Below are 22587 nucleotides of genomic sequence, written 5' to 3' on the forward strand. Positions count from 1 at the left end.
ATGCCTTCAACTAACAACTTCTTCTCAGGAAAACAGAATAGCAAGAAAAAGCTCTTTATTTTAATGACAAATATCAATAATAATATCATTATTTTTCGATTTTATCTTCCCTTTTCAATAGAACTATCATCCGCTTCGTTTGATCATCGTTTTTCATCCACTTTCACCTTTCTCGACAATGGTCGAACAATGGTGAATGTCATATGCTTCTTGAAAAATCGGAGTACTTATGTACTTTCTATTATATGCTCCACCTTTATAGGAATTCTAGTAAGTTTTGTCAAGAATGACCTAATTTAACCTTAAATCGAAGTTCAAGTGTACGTAAGTTAAAAATTGCTTTTCAAAGTTTAAGAAATCATTTCTAATTCTTTTCAAAAATATACTTAGCCCTTAAAATAAAATTTTATAGAAATTAGAATCTGGTCGGTGAACCAGTGTGTTCTTTTTTTTTTATTTTCTTTTAAATTATGATTCAATGAACGATGAAAATTTTATGTGTGGGACGTACATACGCATCTACATTCTTCAAAAGTCACGTATAGAAAGACGACTACAAAAGATTTATAATATCAATTTGATTCGATTATCAATAAAATGAATTATGAGCTATCATAATAACTTCAACAAAACGGTTCCTATTGAGAGCGATCATTCTCTTATTCAATATATTTTTCTATTTTAAATTAATTTACGTGCAATTAATCCGATCACATACCGCTATTAATAGAAAATAATTTTATTGTTTTCCCATAGGTACTGTCTCTCTTTCTGCAGAAAATAAATAAATAAATGCCGATTAAAAAGGATTTCGAAGTCAATCACGAAAAATCGCTTCTGATGAAACCGAGATGATAGAATTCCATTTTTGTCAATAAATATCGATTTTGTTTTAATAACGATAAAATGTGCGCTTTAAAAGCGAGTAAAAACGATATATTTCATTACCGACGAGTGTATAGAAAACTGTCGAAGACCAATATAAAGTTACGAGGATAGAAATATCTATTCTCATTAGTAAGTTTCAAAGAATAGAAACAATTCGAGTCTGCTCTTGTTTATTTTAATTCAGCTTAATCAGGCTTCGAGAGAGAGAGAGAGAAAGAGAGAGAGAGAGAGAGAGAGAGAGAGAGAGAGAAAGAGAGAGAGGGAGGCGGGAGTGAAATTGTTTAAGTGACGCTTTTCACGCAGCAAGCATGAAACTTTCACAGAACAATTTCAGAAACTTCGAGAGCCCTTTTCCCTTTCTTTAACCTTTTCCTCATGGCCTTTCGCTTTCTCTCTTCGTCTGTCCTGCTTCTTCGTCGTCCTTACACTACTTCGAAAAACACGTCGAATTTCGGCTCTTACCTCCTGCTACTTCGTCGTTATATTATATATATATATATATATATATATATATATATATATATATATATATATATATATATGTTTCATGACCGAGAAACATCCACAACTACTACCAACTACTATTTCTTTCCCTTCAGTTCCTAGCATACTTTGTGGCTTTTCTTTGTATCCGTGTTGAAAGCTCAATGTGAGTTGCTTGACTTCCTGAGACTGCTTAAGAAACTTTTCAAGCCAGTTGTAACGTCGTCTTCCAAGAACTATTTATCCCTCCTTTTTAATTCTTTCTCCTTTTATTTCACTCACTTCTTATTCGATTTTTCATTCCTAAGCATTGATTCAAAATTTGGATTTTTTTTGATATCTCTACTGACATCTCATTATGAAAATCGTATTGTCTCTTTCATTAGATTTAATTCTCATATCCTTTTCCATATACCACATAACATATTTAGTATTCTTCGTATTAGAAGAAAAGAGATAAATTTATGATATTTCAAAGGAAAGGAATAAAGCTAAATATAATATTTTCAATGATGTATACCCATCATGTTAATTATCTCGGATAAAGATTAATAGATATCGTGTTTGAAAAAGGTCTTGTTAAATCATCAAGTTAATCGATCAAAGTAATTAACTAAAAAGCATCAATATTTTCATCAATAAATTTATATCGTAACTAATAATAAAAATGATGTAAAAAAGAGAGAGAAAGTAAGTACCCGTGTCTATTTTATCGTCCCTTGTCTTTATGAGATCATAAATAAGCTTCATAAATTTTTTGGGTCCATCCTTTGACACTTAAATGACTGTTATTAAACCAACAATAATCTAAAAAGTTAATATTAAAAAAAAAAAAACACTTATACATATCGCAAAAAATACGTTAAGAAAATCGTAAATGTCGTCACAACGTTCAATATGTTTTTTGTTCGCGGCAAATTTATTCGCGTAAATAAGCGAAACGAGTTTTATCTCGTGGTTCGATGACTACGACCAACGAGTCTTTTTTTTAAAACGGCGATCGAAAGTTTGATATCGAAATAAAATCTCGAAACTTACGGAGCATTTTCGTAGCATCGTGCTCGGTGGGCTTTCGAGAGGCAGTTTATGCCACATAATTGTTCGACCTTATTACTTGTGCAACGGGCTAAGCCGTTGTTACTTTAATGATACGTAATTGTGAAGCCGAAGATAGGCTCGACGATATCGAATCGGACTCTGAAATCTATTGTTACGAGCTGAGAGAGAGAGAAAGAGAGAGAGAGAGAGAGATAGAGAGGGGAAGAGAGAGAGGGAGAGATAGAGAGGGGAGAGAGAGAGGGAGAGGGAGGAAACGATGGCTTCACAGCTATCGAACACCCAGCATCAATCGATTCGAATTATATCACCGATGGAGCAGAAAATGGAGACATTAACGCTACGAATTAAGATAGTGATCGTAAAATTCGTAAATCTGAAAAATGTTTGATAGTAATTTTCGTTTTATCGTTATAATAATAATGATAACTAGAAATATCCAATGTTTAATGTTATATTTTTTCTAAGAGAAATTTCTGGTATCTCGTTTGATTTGAAATATATCAGAAAATATAGCGCATAGATTAATGAGAAATATATTCGTAACAAATGATACTTTTATATCACTGAGAGAACAATTACCTTTTCACAAAACCAAACAAAAGCCAGTGATGCAATCAAGTCTGTAAATCCCTCCCCCCACTCCGGAAGACAATGCAACATTAAAGCATTTCAAACCATCTTGAAAAGCGACCTGCAGATCCACCTGTACGATCCGTTGGTTTTCTCTATACCATTTATTCTCTTCGACGATGCCATCTTTTCATCGGCATTATTTTAACCGACGTATTTTCTTTTCTCTCTTGTTATAAGACATCGTGCGAAAGAACAAATGGCAGATCATTAGGCATATTGCGAGAAACATTCGATCCATACCGAGTAGTGTATTAATACAACATTTTTCTCAGAAACAATATAGACGGTCTCGTGTTTCTTTGTTCTTGAGTTATTAAGAATATACTTATATGAACTTTCAACATCTTGATCCTTTCATAGAAATAGACAAAAGAACACTATTTATGTATACATTCATCTAAGATTATTAAAAAATGATTATTAATTTGAGAAAAATTAACAAAAAAAATTTTGAAAATCACCGCGCTTTGATATCGATTTGTCTTCATCAAATGTATCATTGGAAATCAATGTGAACACAAATTTCTCTCTCTCTCTCTCTCTCTCTCTCTCTCTCTCTCTGTTGTGATATACTCTAAATTGATCCTTGGCTTGACTAAAACCACAGAAAGTGAACGTGATCCAATTATGTTTCCCTTTAATCTTTCTATCTCTTTCTCTTTTGACGTTTGGATTCTCTACAATGATGAATCCAAACATGAATTTCAAACCGCAAAATATATACATGTATATATATATATATATATATATATATATATATATATATATAGAGGGTGAGTTTCTCAAATTGAGATTTTTAAATATCTCGAAAACAATGCATTTTTGAAAAAAAATATTGAAACAAAGGAGTAAACATAACAGCATTATTTATTTCCAATTTTTATTTCTAATATTTTATGTAAAGAAAAAAAACAAACAATTTTTGTCGAAATCATTTTCATATATAAAACCTTATTAACTACATTGCAACTAATGATTTGTATCTAAATAGTTCATTTAAGAATCTTTGCAATTCATACAATCTCAAATCTAGATGAAGGAATAAATGGAAGAACAGACAAAGAGACGAAATAAATGTAAGTAAAAATTTCTAAAAATCAGAAATAGTAGAACCGTTTGTTGTGAGATTATCCGTTGAGTAAGAAGATTCACCTAAAGGAAGACGTTGTCTCGAAGTCGCAGTGTTTATTCTCCTTCTCCCTCCCTCTTTATTCCGCAATACGAAGGAGAGACATTGAGAAAGAGTGGCTCCTTCGTTGTAAGAGGGAAGGAATTTGCGGATCACGTAGACTGCTATCTCGTTGAGAAGCGTCCTACTTCCGAGTGCATAGAATGACGTACTTCCATGAAAGTGTAAATAATAGCTTAGATTTAAACGTGCAATTTAACTCTAAATTTATACACGAGGATCGAAATTTTATTATATTATAACGTTCCCCTACCTTTGTGATTTTTATTTAAGAGAAATAATGTAGGAGATAAATTGCAAAGCGAGAAAAAAAAATTCAATCAAATTTTCAAATATATACGTACATTTGATACGAATTTATGTTAAAATTAAAGAGAAAAAGATATTACCGTATCGAAAATGATACATGAGAAATAGCATATGTATTTAGCTATCATTGAAATTTCTTATTGTGCTATTTATCAGAAAGACGTCGAGACTTCCGGACGAGACTTTTTAACCTTCTTCTTGCACTCGGTATCGTGGACTCCAACGAGCTGCGAAGAAGGAGAACGAAATAGAGGAGAAGAGGGTGGAAATGAAGAAGGAAAAGAGGGAACCGAAGAGAAGGTAAAGATTCCAGATGCTGTGGAGAAACGTTACGTATACTATGGAGTGGACCTTGCCCGTGATAGCGATAGCAATAGAGATAGCGATCTTCTCTCCGGAAACTTGCCGGTAACGTTATAACTCGTCTTTCTCCTTTGAATAGCTCGAGCATTATACGATTTTCGCAAGCGGAGGAGTACTATCGTCTCTGAGTTCTCTTTCTCTTTCTCTCTCTCTCTCTCTTTCTCTCTCTCTCTCTCTCTCTCTCTCTTTCTCTTTCTCTTTCTCTCTGTTTTTCTCTCATTTCAGTTTTTCTTCATGGACGAAAGGTAACGACGTGACGCGTCCTTGTGAAGCCATCTTTTCTCTTCCTTTCAAAGATATTACTTGGATTTTGTAATAGTATTAGTTTTCTACTTGACCCCATTATTTTGTTCCATTCTCTTGTTTATAACACTGGGACCCGCATCCGTTTGTTACTATTCTTTGTTTGGAAAATAAAACGCTATTTCTTTCGGATAATGTGCTTCTTTAAAAAAGCAATTTCAAGTGGTTAAAGGTCATAGGTCAATAAGTTTTCAAAATCTCTATTCTACAACTTTATTGTTAATTTATCCGAACGAAGTATTGAGCAACTCGAAAAGGATTAACTTTTATTTCAAACGATTCTACTTTCGACCTAATTCTTCCTATTGAAAAGGGTTCCATGTACTAAACCAAGCTATTCTCTTTCAGACAATACCATTACGAGAATGGTCTTTCTTTTTCATTCTATTATAGGTATTCTCTTAGAAATAACATATGAAAATCGTTTAACACGAATTTATTCTTTTGGATGGCAATTAATCCAGTGATATAAGAAACTTTTAAAGTTCCGACAATACATAAAAGACGAGGAACGATTTATTCTATCATTCATTACTCTTCAATCTTAATTACAAAGTTACGAGAGAAACAGTTAGTGCTTACGCAATAGTTTCTTTGCTAACAATCGAATATTTTTAGAGATAACTAAACGGCTAAGAATATAAAATGAGCTACGTCCAATGAGATGAATATTTAAAGACTTAATCGTCGCATTGATTGTAAAGCATTAAGCGACATTAAATAGCTGAACGATATGCGACTTAATCATTTTATACAAGTATGATTATTAATCTTCGTTGAAAAACTTGTTTATGGTCTTCTTTATTTCATATCAAACATCGTAACATTTTCTACATCAATGATCATATGCAAATGTTCGCATAGATATTGTTTCAACTTTCACATTAAGTTTCACATGTGAGAAGCATAAGCCTGAAGCATATGTATATACATACATATAGCTGCCCTTATCGCAATTTATATACGTGCATATTCGTATGAAGTATAATTACGGAGAGATAGATAGATTGAAAGAGAGAGGGGGAGAGTGAGAGAGAGAAAGAGGGAGAGAGAGAGAGAGAGAGAGAGAGAGAGAAAGAGAGAGGGAACGATAGGGTACTAGTAGAGCATGGAGTTCATTAAGTCGACGAGTATGGCAAGTATTTACATGACAGGAGTACGTAATTATTTACCTACAGCGATGTACAGAGTGACGCATTACGCTGAGTTTCCTTCGGTCGGATTTGAATAATTACGCTCGATCAGAACACGCAGTTTACTTCTCGCTTCCGTCATTACGAGCTGCCGTTTTGATGAATAATTGACAGATTTATAAGGTGAATTTTATGAAGAATCTCGTCTCACAACGAATGTCGCTCGTTTCTATTATTCAATAGTTAGGGAATGAGTTTAACTTTAGTAGTTATTATTATGAGCCTTAATAATGCTTTCGGGGGATAAGAGAAAGAAATAAATTATTCCTCTAAGGAACACTAAGAAAGGCTTTACGGTCGAGAAACTCGCTCGTTATCTATATATTCATTAGTATTTAAATTGTTTATTTGCCTAATTTACTTAAAATTGCTTTAAAAGAATATACGCTTATCTATAATTCGTCTGATTTTTATAAATCGTGTAATGTGATCGCGTTGATCAAAATAAGAATTATCATATTTGAACTTATCTATTAAATTTTAAATGATATTTGTCGATTTATTTAATATTATCTGATATTTCAAGCCGATATTTAAACGAATGTTTCACGATCGATCGTGAAACAGGCGACAATAATTTCATAGTACAAGTAAAAAGGCTACTAACGATAATAATAATACTTTGGATATGATGATTGAAAACGATAAAGTATAAAGTATATTTTATCGACAGTGTATGCATCTATGTTATTTCGCATATGTGCACGAATGTACGCGTATGTGTACACGTGATGCAAAATAGCAAGAAGGAATAAGTTATCTACGCTATTATCCTGAGGGACAGGAGACGCAACGAGTTCGTTATCGAAGCGCACAGGCTTAATGAGTCGTTGTGTGATAATTTAACGAGCTGCTGGCAGGTTGCCCACATTCATGACACAACACCATTAATTAAGCTGACAGCATTTCAACGGGTGAGCAGAGTCGCGGCCATATAACCGTATCGGACGTAAGGTATAATAATTCAGGTTCCGAGTACGAAGATTGACTCGGCTTTTGTAGTTGGATCGTTTCTCGATCAGTTGGTGTTATCGCTTTACACTTACTCGTCGATCGTCCTTTATCGTCTCCGATCGACTCCTTCGGAGGTAACGGGTCATTCTCGTTTATCACTAACAAAGCTACCTGTGTAAGATAAAACGATTGGTAAATAAATCCGTAAACAAACAGATATCTTTTCGTCATCCTTAACTGATACTTTTGTACTTTATTCATTAGATATTGTTTATTCGTATCATTTGTAATTCTTTAAATTCTTTAACAGCTTGTTAAAATGTATTTATTATTCTTACAATATAAATTAATGACCCGACAATGGCAAAGTTATATTTGTTAGAAAGCATTGGAAACTCAGCAAGCTGTCCTACGTGAAATCGATGAAATGCCTAGTATAATTAATCTCTTCCAGATTTCCGCAACGTTAAATCTCTACACTAAAAGTCAGTATAGTACAAGAAATGGCGCAATAAATTTCTTTTGTTTCTCGTTTTAAACAACTATAATAAATATCTCTTGAATAAACCAATTTGTTTCTTTATATTAAGTTTAACGAATTAATTTAGCCAATTGTTAGTAGAATATTATTAATTATTTATCAAAATCATGACAATGACGTTTTTCAATCGTTGTGTAATAATTCCAGAAAGAAGAAATATTAAGATCGATATACCAATTGGAATGAATTGAATTTGTATTGGCTATTGGTATTGCCGTAGAAAATAATCGAAATAAAATGGTCCCTTGTTTTATTGTTGCTCATTCGAAGATCAACGTAATGATCGTATTCACGTCTACGATAGGTTAAAGATTGAATTGAAGCAAGTGCCGTGGAAAGTGAAATGTTCTCTCGAATTGTCGTCGCATCGCGTATGCAACACGAACGTCGAGTCGTAATTCACAATGGCTTTTCGTATTACGTACACCGTTATATTACGTCGTAACATCGTAACGCTGTTGGCAATGTGAATGTATTTTGTAACCAAAGAGAAGCACCTCAATGATACGTACTCATCGAGTTTCGTCGTTCGTATATCTGATTTATACAACACGCGTGTTTGTTGTTTTCTGCCTTTAACGCTTTCATCGATAGTTGATTTAACCGTAATAATGAATGAATATTTTGCTGATCTTTTTATTCGATCATTTTTTTTATTGCACAGAAGCATCCCTTTTTCAATTCGAATGTGTTATATCTTCTCTGATTACTTCATCTCTGATTATTATGCAGATCGGACGGAATTTATGATAGGTTTGAATTGGTTAGGATTGATTAAGACAAAGTAATTCGAATAGATGCTGACACCTTAAACCTCCCAAAAGCATAATCCTAATCTTCTCTTGTAACTCTCGCTAGAGACCACCACTGAAATAACTCTTTAAATAATTCCGAAAGCAGCCAGTTCGAGTAAACCTAATTGACATAACTACCGGTTAACGGAACTATTACGTCGAGTGTACATTAATGCCGAGTCAGGTTAACAAGACTAAATTTCGTCCTAGACTGCAATTTCTGTTTCGTAGATATATTTTCACTGGTGCAAGGCGTCTCTACACTAGACAGTTTTCTCTCTTCCTCAACTTTTCTCTTTCTCTCTCTCTCTCTCTCTCTCTCTCTCTCTCTCTTTCTCTTTGCAGCTTAACTCTAAATTAGGCGCTCGTTATGTACATTGGTTCGTTACGTCGGCCGAATTGCATTCTAGCTTTAAGAAAATCAAGATTTACTACCAATTGTGACGTTGTTGATTATTCCGTTTAACATCGAGTACGTATCAAAAGTATATTGTTCGTGAAAGAATTTGTAACATTACCAAGAAACTTCATCCCGTTAAATTTTATTAATTATGAAGATTATAACAGGATGATTTCATACTTAGCTTCTTTCATAATTCTAAAGCCGATACTTTTCACTTGAATATCCATTTTTGGAGTATTAATGTTATACCTACAGATCCGATTATGTACATACATCTCAGCTTGCAAATCCATTCTGTTATTAGTCGGTATGGTTATGAAAAAAATGGTAAAACTCAATATGGATGTAGATACGATAAAGAACAGATGAAGGATGAAATAGGATTATCAAGATCCACTATGCTATAGTATGGATGTTCGATTGCCGTGAAATCGCATCATCTCGGTTAATCTCGTTACATTGAAAAAAATTTTAAAAGGTTCATTCGAAAACCAACAAACCGCATGTATCCGATACTAATCAGAAAAATAAGTATGATATTTCTTTAATATCCGTTGGAAGTACGTTATTTCATCGTAAATTTTTTATTGTTAACTATCTCGAAGAGCTTACTCAATCGATTAAATATTCCCTAGAGAAAAGATTTACATACCTAAAAAGAACAGAGAGATAAAATCGACACGCATGGCTAACAAAGACGGTAATGACCCACTTATGCGTGCTAATTATAAGATTCTTTTCTTCAATTTATGTTGTTACCAATGATGAATCTAATCTAAAAAAAAAAAAGAAAAATATCAACGCTTATACATATAATGCATAAATATATGTTCTATACGCGTAGAACATATGTGCGCATATAATATAAGAATAAGAAACTTTAACTGCGTGATAGTTGCAACTATATAATGACACCACACTCGCAATCATCTTCTTGGTTATATCCAATTCTGACGTGATATATAATCTACCAAGAAGGCATTAGACTGTACCTATATAGTATAAAATATTTCGAGTACATTTATTCTCAGCATTAATCAAGGTCAGGCTATAAGATCGCCACAAGCGTTCTTTTTCTCGAAAGTGCGGACAACGAGCATCTTGGCTCCATGTTCTTCGGACTCATTAGCATTCACACCTCAGAACGATTAAGAGTCTGCCCCATGACCTTTCCCTCGTAATAATTGCTTTCACGATTAATGGAAGTCCAGACTCTCAGTGCTCTTCGACCAAGTGAAGAAGAAGAAGAAGAAGAAGAAGAAGTAGAAGTAGAAGAAGAAGAAGAAAAAGAAGAAGAGAAAGAGAGAAAACAAGAGAAGAAAAGAGAGAAAATCGTGGCAGAAGCTGAAGAAAACTGAAAACTTACTACACTCATCCGCTTTTAAATTCCATCCACGAAGATGCAGTTGGAACGATGCTTTCTAAAGGGTAGAAAACCTGCTTCCTCTTCCCTTCTCCCCCTTGGCAACCTGCCGAAAGAACGTACTTTTTTTTTGCCTCTGCATGCGTTTTTATGTTTTCTTTTTCTCAATTTTTTTACTTTTTATATCGTCTTGGAAGATACTTATTTCGGACTGTCCTTCCAATCGTCTTAATTAACTGATGATTATCAAGATATACTTATTTCATCTTTACTAAAAGATAGATCAAACGGTTCGTTTTTCATTGTTCAGTTTTGAAGTAAATAAGGTGGAGTCATTGGTATGTAGAATTAAAATTCTGTAAAATTATATAAAATTTCGTTTCTGTTATATTATACTCGTTAGATGAAAGATATTATATAGTCTTACTCTTCACAAAGGGAATCTTCATCTTTTACCATGGGATTACCAGACAGTCTGCAAATCTTTCCTAGCTCGCTATTACACTTAGGGCGGTGTGATAAGTCGCCTGTATTATTGCTGACAATTAGTCACGCTTCACGATACAGTTCGTCGTTTCCCAAGTGTACGTGAGGTGGTTGTATTCTCTGTGCAGGTAGGCGCGTAGAAATGGAAGAGGAACGATGAAACGCGTCACGAGCTTTCGAAGCCAAATTCCCACGGGCATTGTGGTCATAGGTTGATCGGTGCTCCATTCCTGAAAGAATATCGATCGTTTGAGAAATCAAATGTAGCAATTAAAAGAAGAATGTAATCCGAAAGTTCGAAAAATTCGTAACATTTTAAAAATGATTTTTAAATAACTTTTCGAAATAGTTGAAATAATTTTATATAATTTATTTTTATTTATTTTTTTTTTCATTTTACTTTTCACCATTCCTCGTTATTTTTAATCGAAAATAAAATTGTAAGAAAATAGAAAATAAAATAGTAAAACTGAAGACTTTGGATAAAATAATAAATCATAAAAAGAAGAATCAAAAGGTATAAGAATCAAAGGTATAATTAATAAATAATATTCTTGTGATAAACAAATGATATATTTATTATAAACATAATCTATACAAAACAGTTCCTCATTAATTATCATTGACATATCAAGAAATGATTAGCGACAATCGATAACTCGATTCACTGTTCATTAGCGATTCATTGTCGGCATATTCCATTTACACAATTAATTCATAATTATCCGTACGAAGTGCTAATAAAGTATTTCATATAATCGAATCGATCTTTTCTAACAGACATAATCACTGATAAATGATAACGGTGAAAATGACCGATCAAAATTTCCAGGTAATTTGATAAAACAGACAGAGAATCAAAATGACAGGGTAATCATTTCTACTTTGTGACATAAATTTTACAAGATATTTAAATACGATCGAAATAGAAATTAGAGGTTTATGATCTGTACCAGAGGCATGATAATAAAAATGATCCCTCAACGTTATACTGATAGGAATCGAACTCAGATATTGTAATTCATGGAACAACCGGAGAATTATAATCATGCGGTAAATCGTCTTACGATTTACAATGGTCTTACGAGTTGGATCAAGTTTGCAAATAATATTACAGTCGATCATTACGATATATGTAATCTGTCACGTAACGAAAGTCGCACAATGATACATATATTGCGATCAGGTTGCTGATTTTTTTAGTGTATAATACCATTCTATTGATAACAAATTCATTAACTACAAAGACACTTTATTATCAACAAGATCTCACGTAATAAGAAATAAGAAAAAAGAAAAAAGAAATAAAGAATAAGCACAATTAAAACATTTAAATTCACGAAGATCTTACTAAGGAATACGATGCAAGTTCATTTAAAGATATAAAAATAGTAGAAAAATCGGACAAGAAATTTCATCTCAAAGAGGAGTTCAACTATCCGGAATAGTTCTTCAGATTGAGAAAGCTGGTGGATGAAGCAAAGGAATCCCATCATTCTGTCGCAAGAGCTCACCAGTCTTCCTTATCCTCGTCTTATTTCAAACGTAGGAAACAACAATTTCTCCGAATCATTGTCTTCAAATGCGACAATGATCGATGAGCTAAGCCAGCAAGGACAATGTGTGGCATTTCTCCATGGTATTATGTTATAGTATGTATCTTACGATATAATAGAATATAGATATACATACACGCCTATATATAAATATAAATATATATATATATATATATATATATATATATACACACATATTCATATATATATAAGAACAGTGTTATCTACACAGAGAATTCAAATATACCTATAATACATAGACGTAAGGTACTTACTTACGACGCTTCTCCAAGCTTCCGGGATAGCTACAGCACTCGGCACTGTCATTAGACTAATTATACGTTGCTTGTACGGTGTCTCTGCCGTATCTGCCAAGGCCCAGACCCACCATCACCTCTATCGCCACCTCTACCGTCGCTACCACCACTAGCGCCAATAGTAACAACAACAAATGTTGCGACAACCGTCGTTCTCCCTCCTTCATTAGTATCAACACCGCTGAACCATATTATCTCGCCATAGAAACGCGAGAAACACGAGTTTGTATACTCTTAGCTTGTTTTGATATCGACTTCTGGGAAATTTTATATTCCAGTTAAAAATGAAGAACGATAAAAATAAAATAATAAATATTGTATTGTATTAAAATATTCCAAATGTATTGAATCTTAAATATTTTTATGTATTTATATATCGGTATGACGAAAATGTATTAAAATTAAAAATAATAAAAGATCGATTATCGTAAATTGTATCAATTTTTGTATAATTTAATTTAAAATCTTAACTGACCAAGTAGAAAATTATTTTAACCATAGTTTCAATTAAATTATAATCTATATTTACACGTTTCATCCTCTAGCTGATAAAGGAATCTTAAAAGAGTCATTAGGGAAGTGAGAATGCCTGACAAATGATCACATTAGTCACCTAGAATGATCCATATACAGGAGGGTCAAAGACGAATGGTGACGACCGTATAGGACGACGACGACGACAACGTCGAACAAAGAGGAAAGACGAGTACGACCGAAAAGAACCGATGACGATAACGACGATGGCGGCGAAGATAGAAGAGGACCGACAACGACGACGACAGAAGATGCTCGACGACGAAACCAGCCGAAGATGCTCAATAACGACAGCGGTTGAAAACGGACGACGACAACGACAACGACGACTACGTCGAGGAGGCCGAAAATGACAATGATAACGGCGCCAGTGGCTGTGGCGACGTTGACGAACAAAAATAGCCGAAGGACATTTTTGGCAATATTCGGGTATCTTCGTTAAACTTTGACAATCTTTGGCAATATTTGGGTTTCTCCATCAAATTTCGACAATCTTCGGCTATCTTCGGCTATCTTTGGTAATCTTTGGAAAAAGTCCTTATCGTCATCGTCGTCGTCGTCGTCATATTACACTTGATGAAATGTTCAATGACCGACTGTATAGATTTTTTAATTGTTTTACGCTCTTGGTTACGAGTTTTGGTTTCGAAGATCAACGTCATTTTAACGTCATGTTATTATACATATTTGAATATATTTTTTGAACAATAAAAAAAAAATGTAATTATGTGTCAAAAAAAACAGCGATGGCCTTGATAACTCCAAAAAAATGACCTTGAGAAAATAATATAAGGATATTGGTCTTTTGACACCACATACATTACGTAAATATATTTTTTGCATTTCAATAAAAAAGAGATATTTAGGTGACTTTATTTAAAAGGACCACCGTGTATAACTACGGCGAAATATAGTATCATTTGATTTTATCATCGTTCATTCAGCAAATGTCGCATCACATAGAATGGATACCTATCAATAAAATTATACAAAGTCTAAAATTATAATGTACAAATGCTTTCTTTGAAAACCTTTAGTTCACATTCAAAAACTATCAATTGAAGTCCGTTTGATGCTAAATTGGATCAATTAGAAAATATTCCGTACGAAACTATAACAGTTATTAATTTTATTTATGTAATAAAATTTGATGAAATAAAAAATAGTAAAAAATAATAATAAGAATAATGAAGATACATTCATAGTTAAAATCATTATTATTTTAATTTTTAACAAACGAGTTAATGAAATTTCTACAACAGACAATTTATTCGACGAGCAAGTTTACTACTGGATGCGGTCATTTTCGTAGGCGTGAAAGTGATAATGTATATGTATACCTACCTCTGAAATAATAGCCATAAATCTATCAAACTCGGATAAGGAGGCATTTAATTTCACTTACAATTTGCTTTGACATGTAGCGGACGGATCGCAATATATCGCGGCTGAAATGTTAACTATTTCTTCTCGCTTCGGTCCGTTCAGTCTCTTATCCGCATTTTCCGCCGATTAAGCGTTCACCGTCGGTAGTAACTCGAGATCTCGAATTACGCGGCGCTCCTAGTCCTTCTGGAAAAAGATAATAAATCGTTCGTCATGGGAAAATTAATGTTACTCGTCGCCTGGATTTAATGCCTTCAGAGAAACATTAGAAACATATTGAAATTAAGAACTTCTGAAAATCATTGTTTTATTTCAATTGAATTAATTCTTATGCAGTCGCATACAACATTATTTGACATACGAAATTCTATAAAGTAAAGGAAAAAATCTGACGATCACAATTTATATGTTTAATATGTTGAACGGTTATATATTTAATCCGTCACATTAGCGATAGATTTATCATATTGTATGAATGTGAGAATCGCAAGGCGCGTCTGTTTTTAACTGACAGCCGACAAGTGCACAGCTGGAGGCAATCTTGCAACGCCAGATCCTAAGATATAATTTACACACATATCGATGGAAATTAGATATCAGCCGACATAACACTCTCGAATATTAGCGTTCTTCGAAAGAACGTAAATTGATCGGCTAAACGAGATTTCCTTATGCTCCTTCTTTTCGCTTTGTTCATGTCACAACTATAACGTTGATAGATCTAATCTTTTCTATCGAAGCAATAAAATCGATCTGTTAGATCATTGAACTAGATACATGCAAAATTATCTTTTTCCGTAATTATATAAACTTATGGAACAACGAACGCAAAGTTTACTGCGATTATTCTATTATCACAAATCTATGTTAAGAATTATAACAACGTATTATTTCTGATTATCGAAGATAAGTTTCGTATTAATATGAAGGTTTAAACCATATGTACACTGTAGGTGTGAAGGATTAAGGAATGATTAGAAATGCTGATGTAAAATGAAACAAGACAATGCATATACTTTAATAATACATAAGCAAACGAATGATCGATCGGTTGTATATAGAAAACGATTGAGAAAGAGAGAGGTATAGAGTATGGTTATTCGATATAGCCATGCGATTCAATCTCTATCTAATCGTATGGAATAGTAGAATGGGTACTGGATCGATACCACACCTTCTTTTTCTGTTATTTCAAATCCTGGTGCACGTTTGATTTTTTATTCCTAGTCCTGGTTTGAAATATATGCAAATAACTGTGAACAAAAAAAAAGAGAGTTAGAAAAAAATGATCGAACGTCTGTTTGTCTGGTTAGATCTGAATTGCTTTCCATATTAATTTTCAGAGAAAGCGACCGCTACAGTCCTCTCCATGAAACAACCGGAACGCAATGCATTATTCTGCATAGGAATAGACAGTAAATCGGATGAAACATCATATTCCGTAAACTTGATTTCACGAATTTCATTTTAAATATGATTATATCGAACATTGTAATTCCATTCGTCTTGAGACACGTTATATTCGATTTACCTTGGAAACAACTCGATCGATATTACTGTTTTAAATAAAAATGTAAAATTATCACGCGAAAAAAAAAGAGAAGATACAAATTTGAGGAGACCTTCGCCGTCGTGAAAGTTGAAAATGAACAAAGAGTTCGATCAGCATATGTAAAGATTTGAACTTGTTTATATTTATTGGTTAACGAACTGAAAACAATACTTGATAAAAACGTAAACAATCGAGTTATAATGGAAATATATATATATATATTTTTTTGCGATTATTTATATTTTTTCAAACATTATTTTCAACGACGTATTTTCTCATACGTCGTCAAAATTTTTTTTCGTAACAAAGTACATTTCCTTTAGTCAACATTCATTCGAATTAATGCAAGTAATAACAATAATATTACGGCAATCTTAATGGCCCGGAAAGTTCTAATAATTTTGAAGGAAATTGTAATTTCTCATCTGAGAAATTCGGAAAGGCGACAATGACTTAACTAGGTAAACGCAATTACTCACAATAATCAAATATGCACTATGTGCCCACTGGTGAAACACGGAAGCTGCTTTGCAAGAGTAAACATTCTACTGGAAGTTCTCCAAACGATAAATTCTTCTCAACGGATTGAGAACTCGAATCCACGCTTCGCCAATTCTAATGTACCAACTCTGATATACGTCATCCGCGTGCGCGCATCTAAGAATTTTAATTAAATTAGTCATGAAATATTTATTCGCATCAATTTATGTTCATCGAAATGTTATTGTAATGCTATTTACGTAGAATGTGTTTCTTTTTCTTTTTTTTTTTTTATAAATAAAAAATGATTTTTTTTTCTCATATAAGGAGACTTTTGAGTCACCTTGTACATTGAATGATTTACTTATAACTATTTCCAATTATAATATATTCACATCAGAAATTTAACTTAATCTATTGCATCAAATTAACGAAAAAACGATAATAATATATACGAGAATAATATTTTTCCGAGTAGATCTTGCTTACTTTCTGAAAACGTTATTAGAAAATGACATTATATCATTTTTTGTCTAGATTCACAATAAATTTAAATGTATTTAAAATTATGGAAAAGGACAGATCGGTTGATTCGATAAATTATAAATTGATATTACGTTAACTCGAACAGGTCATTGATAATTCAATCGACTCCGATAAAAGAGTATTCGATACATTCTGTTCGTTCGAATGGACTATCCGTATCTTGTAAATAATAGAAAGTACCAGGGATCCGTCAGGATAATTAAATTTTCATCGATCGATCGTTCACGATGTCCCACCTAAGCTCAGATGAATCGAATGGGAAATGTCAATGACCTCGTCCAATATGTCTCTTTCGGACAACATATCTCTTTATAAACTCGAACGATAAAAATTCGCTACATCTTTTTCGCAGCTAAGCAAACTTTCTTAGGAAATGATAATGCAAAAATCATGAAATTTTAATTAAGACAGCAATTTATAATAAAATTCCACTTATCCATAGAAATAATTGCCTCGATTCGGCTCCTACAAGGTTACAAATATTTTTAATTATTCTGTAACTGCTCCTACCATTCGTAACTGCCTCTATTCTACGCGGTTATAATGAAATCTCGAGAACTTTAATTTCCTCTTTTATGGAAGTCTCCGTTTGCAAAAAGATTCTCGGAATTTATCATTGTTAAAAAAAAAGAAAAGAACAAGAAAAGATAGAGAAGAAGAGGAGTAGGTATCTCTTAATGCGCTTTGCACACGCTACTCTCTCCCTCTCTCTATTTCTCTCTCTATCTCTCTCTCTCTCTTTCTCTCTCTCTCCGTTCACCTGTGTATTATTATTATTATTATTAAAACTTACATTTACGTTAGAACAGGGGAGCATAAAAAGGAAAATATATTTACTTTCATAAGAACAACTTTCTGTGTACCATCTTAATGATATTTTGACAAGTGTTTTCGCATCTTCATCGTAATGTACATTTCTGTCGTTTGTGTTATCGTTTCGTTTGTAAATTATAACTAAATAATAATTTTTTGTTTAATTTGTAAAATAAATTTTTAAATCCTCGGTTAGTCCAGTATATCTCGAAGTAACCCGCATATAAGCGAGAATTAAATATTGCTTTAAATATTTCATTCGAAGTGTCATCTGTTTGATACTACGATTAACAAAGTAGCAAGGTACTAAATAAACGATGTATGAAGAGTCGATTAAATAGTCAAAAAATACTTTTCATAATATATTTGAAATACGGAAATGATTAAAAAAAAAAAAAATAAATGTTGAAATAATTATAAACCAATTCCATATAAATCTTAATTAAATTATATCCAAGTTATAATGATATTTTGTTTACATTTATCCCGAAAGATGAAACTTAGATTATTAATGATAAAAAAAATGAAAAGAATTCGAAGATTTTTGTTAGATCCTTTTAGAAAATTTAACCAACGACAAACGTAAACGTTGCAGTGTTGACATCGACAGGAGTTTTATCAAACTCTCGAGTAAGAGGGAACTCCTATTAGGTCGCATTTCCGAAATCCTTTCGGAATCCTAGTAGGATAGTCTGTGCTATCGAAACGTTCGCTTCGACATAGTGGAGACTCAAAGGAAAGGTAGATAGAGAAAGAGAAAAAGAAAAAGACAGAGAAACAGAGAGAGAGAGAGAGAGAGAGAGAGAGAGAGAGAGAGAAAGTGCTAGTACTCGGACTAACGTCTCTTCCAGCCACTGCACTTTTGCCTCTCACGCTTCGTCCTCCTTGGGGACAAGATGAAAGAACTCGAGCGAGGAGGAACGGGCAAGAGGAAAAGGGGTTTGGGATACAAAAGAAAATAACGGAGTAACTTCATCCAAAGCAGCCAACTGGAAAATAGCTAATATTCTAAGACATTGGCGACATCGTGACCAAGATGGCTTCCAACTTGCGAGCGAGCATGTATTTCTTATTCACCAGCAAGCACTCCTTTTGTGGTTCGGAAGAAGTGACACTTATCTAAAGGATCACTCCAACGAAGGAACGCCACGAGCAACAACGTGAACTCATTCTGACGTTTCAATCCGATTTCCTGGCATGAAATTTGGAAAACAAGGTCTTTCTGAATATTCAAGAAATTCGGATTTTTTGAATGTCTACTAAAGAAAAGAAAAATCGTCTAATAAAAATTTAACTTTTAAATTGGTTTTCTTATATACCCGTAGAAAATTTCTTTCCTTTGTTAATAAAAAGAAAAAAAAAAAAGAAATGACTGACATTTTCGTACAATTTCTGAATTCTATTTGTCATTAATAATAAACCTTTCTTAAATACACAAGAGAAGAAAAATAAAAGAGAAAAATAGAAGTAAGAAGAAGAAAGATAGTATGTAACAAGTAAAATAAAAAGATGAGGTACTCCAGTCTCACGATTATCACAAAATGCAAGTGCATCTTCATTATTTGACATAAGATTTATTAAATTCATAGTTGTATTTTATTACGCTTACTTTCGTATCATAGTCATTTCTACCTTTACCTTCTTCAACATCTTTAACTTCGCTTAACCTTCTCACATGACCTCCTTATCACGATTTCGCGAGGTAAAATAATCTAGTCAATGAAACTATGCTCTTTTCATATTTGTCTATATCAAGTACAAGACTAAAATAAGAATTGACAGTAACAATGACGATACTTATCATTTTTTTTTAGAAATTAATGTTTCTAGACACTTTTATCATGGTACTATAGATAAGGAGAACTCGTAAGGAAATTAATCATATAAGCTGTTAATAAAGTGAAGTAATTTAAGACAAGAGAAAGTTATTTTTTTATGAACTTTGGTTAACTATCAATAAATCTGTTTCATGGTTTGTTAAGATGTCGTAGGAATATTTCATGCCATAAATGTTAATCTCTGATCCGATATTCCCTTTCATTCGTTTTTTCATCTCAAAGAAAGATTTAAAAAATGAAAAACATGAGAAACATATTTGAGAAAATATAAATTGCTTAACTCAATCTCGATAAAACCGTATTGATTTTCTCTTTTACGTACTTTCGTTAAAGAAAACAGTTCTAAAGTCAATTGGCATTAATCAGCCGAGTGATCTTATTTAATTATTTCTATTTCAGACAGATTTTGAATACGTAAACGAATCTTAGTATTTATAATAAAAATATTTAGAATACTTTTCAACAACAAAATTTTCAACCAAGAGTAAGTTCCTCCACAAAATTATAAACTGTAAATATAATTCAAATATAGCAGAATATAATTTTCTAAAATAGAAGTTATCACTTGTCATAACAAAATATCAAACCGATAAGATAACAATTTTACAAAAAGAACAACTACATTTGGACACTTATGTTTTTACAATTGCATACTGTTGCGCAGGAGGATGTATATATAATCTAGAATACATTCGGAACAGCACATCAGTTCTTCCAAAATCGACAACAATGAAGATCTACCTCCTTTTCTTGGCGGCATTTGTCGCAACTGTACTAGCTAGACCTAGCAGAAAGGTAAAGAAATATACGATAGGACATATAATTAACTTCTTATAAATCTATAAAAAATAATAAATACACATGAAAAGTAATTGCTATTAGGATTAATTAAATATTTATAAAATGTATTGAAAAAAAAAACAGGAAAGCAACGCTGATGCAAGTGCCGCCGCAGCAAACGCAGCAGGAAGCTGTAGCGAAAACGCATTATCTGATGCTATACCTGAGGATTTAGGACAAGGCAGACTGCTAAATGATGGAAGTGAATCTGCTCAACAAGATGGCGATGCAAATTCTCCCTTATCACAATGGGACAGGAGAGCAAGACTATCTGATGTAAAAGCTAGTGCCATAGCTTCCGCTTCGTCACTATCAAGCAACTTGAAAAAGAATACAAAATCATCTGATGCAGTAGCTAATGCTGCAGCTTCAGCCTCGTCACAAGCGAACAGCTTGGGAAAGAGAGCAAGAAGATCATCAAATGCAGAAGCTAATGCTGCAGCTTCAGCTTCGTCACAAGCGGACAGCGGAAAAGGTAAATCCGCAAGTGAATCTAATGCAGAAGCTAGCGCTGCAGCTTCAGCCTCATCACAAGCGGACAGCGGAAAAGGTAAAGACGCAAGTGCATCTAATGCAGAAGCTAGCGCTGCAGCTTCAGCCTCATCACAAGCGGACAGCGGAAAAGGTAAAGACGCAAGTGAATCTAATGCAGAAGCTAGCGCTGCAGCTTCAGCCTCGTCACAAGCGGATAGAGGAAAAGGTAAAGACACAAGTGCATCTAATGCAGAAGCTAGCGCTGCAGCTTCAGCCTCATCACAAGCGGACAGCGGAAAAGATAAATCCACAAGTGAATCTAATGCAGAAGCTAGCGCTGCAGCTTCAGCCTCGTCACAAGCGGATAGAGGAAAAGGTAAAGACGCAAGTGCATCTAATGCAGAAGCTAGCGCTGGAGCTTCCGCATCTTCACAAGCGGATAGAGGAAAAGGTAAAGACGCAAGTGCATCTAATGCAGAAGCTAGCGCTGCAGCTTCCGCATCTTCACAATCAGACAATGGAAAGAGCAAAAACACAAGTGGATCTGATGCAGAAGCTAGGGCTACAGCTTTAGCTTTGTCACGATCGGACAGTGAAAGAACCAAAGACTCATGTGAATCTGATTCAGAACCTAGGGATCCACTTTCAGCATCTTTACGAGGAGATAGAAGAAGCAATAGAGGAGTGGAAGCTCTTTCAGGAACTTGGGCTTCAGCAGCGTCCGCAGCACTAAATCGTCCAAATGGCTTATTTGGAAGTTTAAGTAATGCATTCAGTGGTGGCATTGCCAGAGCAAACTAAATTTGCCATTAAGCGATATAAAAGAAATTAAAATTTAACCAGAAACTATTCCTAAAATGTGATTGATTGCATTCGATAAGTCTATCAAACTTCTTCTCTTCAACATAAATTTCAAATATAGTTAATATTATGATAATTTTTCACATATATATCCTATAGATTCTATCATCGCGCAAATCTATTGTTTAATGTAATGGCTAATTTAATACTTTATGATATAAAAGTGCATATTTTGTGGGTTAAACAAAGAATATTTTACTCTAATAAAATTAACGGTAGTATTTTATAATAGATAATACGTCATTTAATTTAATTCTTAATTATTATATTATATATTGTATATCATGCAATGTTTAATAAATTAAATATAACTTGGTAAATTGCAAATATTTAATACCTAACTCTTTTCTATTTCCTTCTATACTTTTATTTATAATTTAAAAAGCGATTAACACGCAAATGTGCTATGTGCCATTAAAGGCATGAAAA

At 33.3% G+C, this 22587-nt stretch overlaps 1 protein-coding gene and 1 long non-coding RNA gene across 2 annotated transcripts; one reads left to right on the top strand and one right to left on the bottom strand.

Annotated features, from left to right (window-relative positions):
* Window positions 1-4722: 4722 nt before the first annotated feature.
* Window positions 4723-22282, top strand: LOC124427925 (cell wall protein IFF6-like). The gene is made up of 3 exons (XM_046971374.1): window positions 4723-4861; window positions 20648-20778; window positions 20908-22282. The coding sequence occupies exons 2-3, from the start codon at window positions 20713-20715 to the stop codon at window positions 22096-22098; spliced, it is 1257 nt and encodes a 418-aa protein (XP_046827330.1). The 5' UTR covers window positions 4723-4861; window positions 20648-20712; the 3' UTR covers window positions 22099-22282.
* LOC124427927 lies at window positions 9956-13112 on the bottom strand. The gene is made up of 3 exons (XR_006943046.1): window positions 12793-13112; window positions 10903-11191; window positions 9956-10831 (listed from the first exon to the last, which is right to left on the bottom strand). It is a non-coding gene; the product is annotated as an uncharacterized LOC124427927 (long non-coding RNA).
* Window positions 22283-22587: the final 305 nt, after the last annotated feature.

The sequence above is a fragment of the Vespa crabro genome, chromosome 1 (genome assembly GCF_910589235.1).
Source record: "Vespa crabro chromosome 1, iyVesCrab1.2, whole genome shotgun sequence".
Classification (NCBI taxonomy): domain Eukaryota; kingdom Metazoa; phylum Arthropoda; class Insecta; order Hymenoptera; family Vespidae; genus Vespa; species Vespa crabro.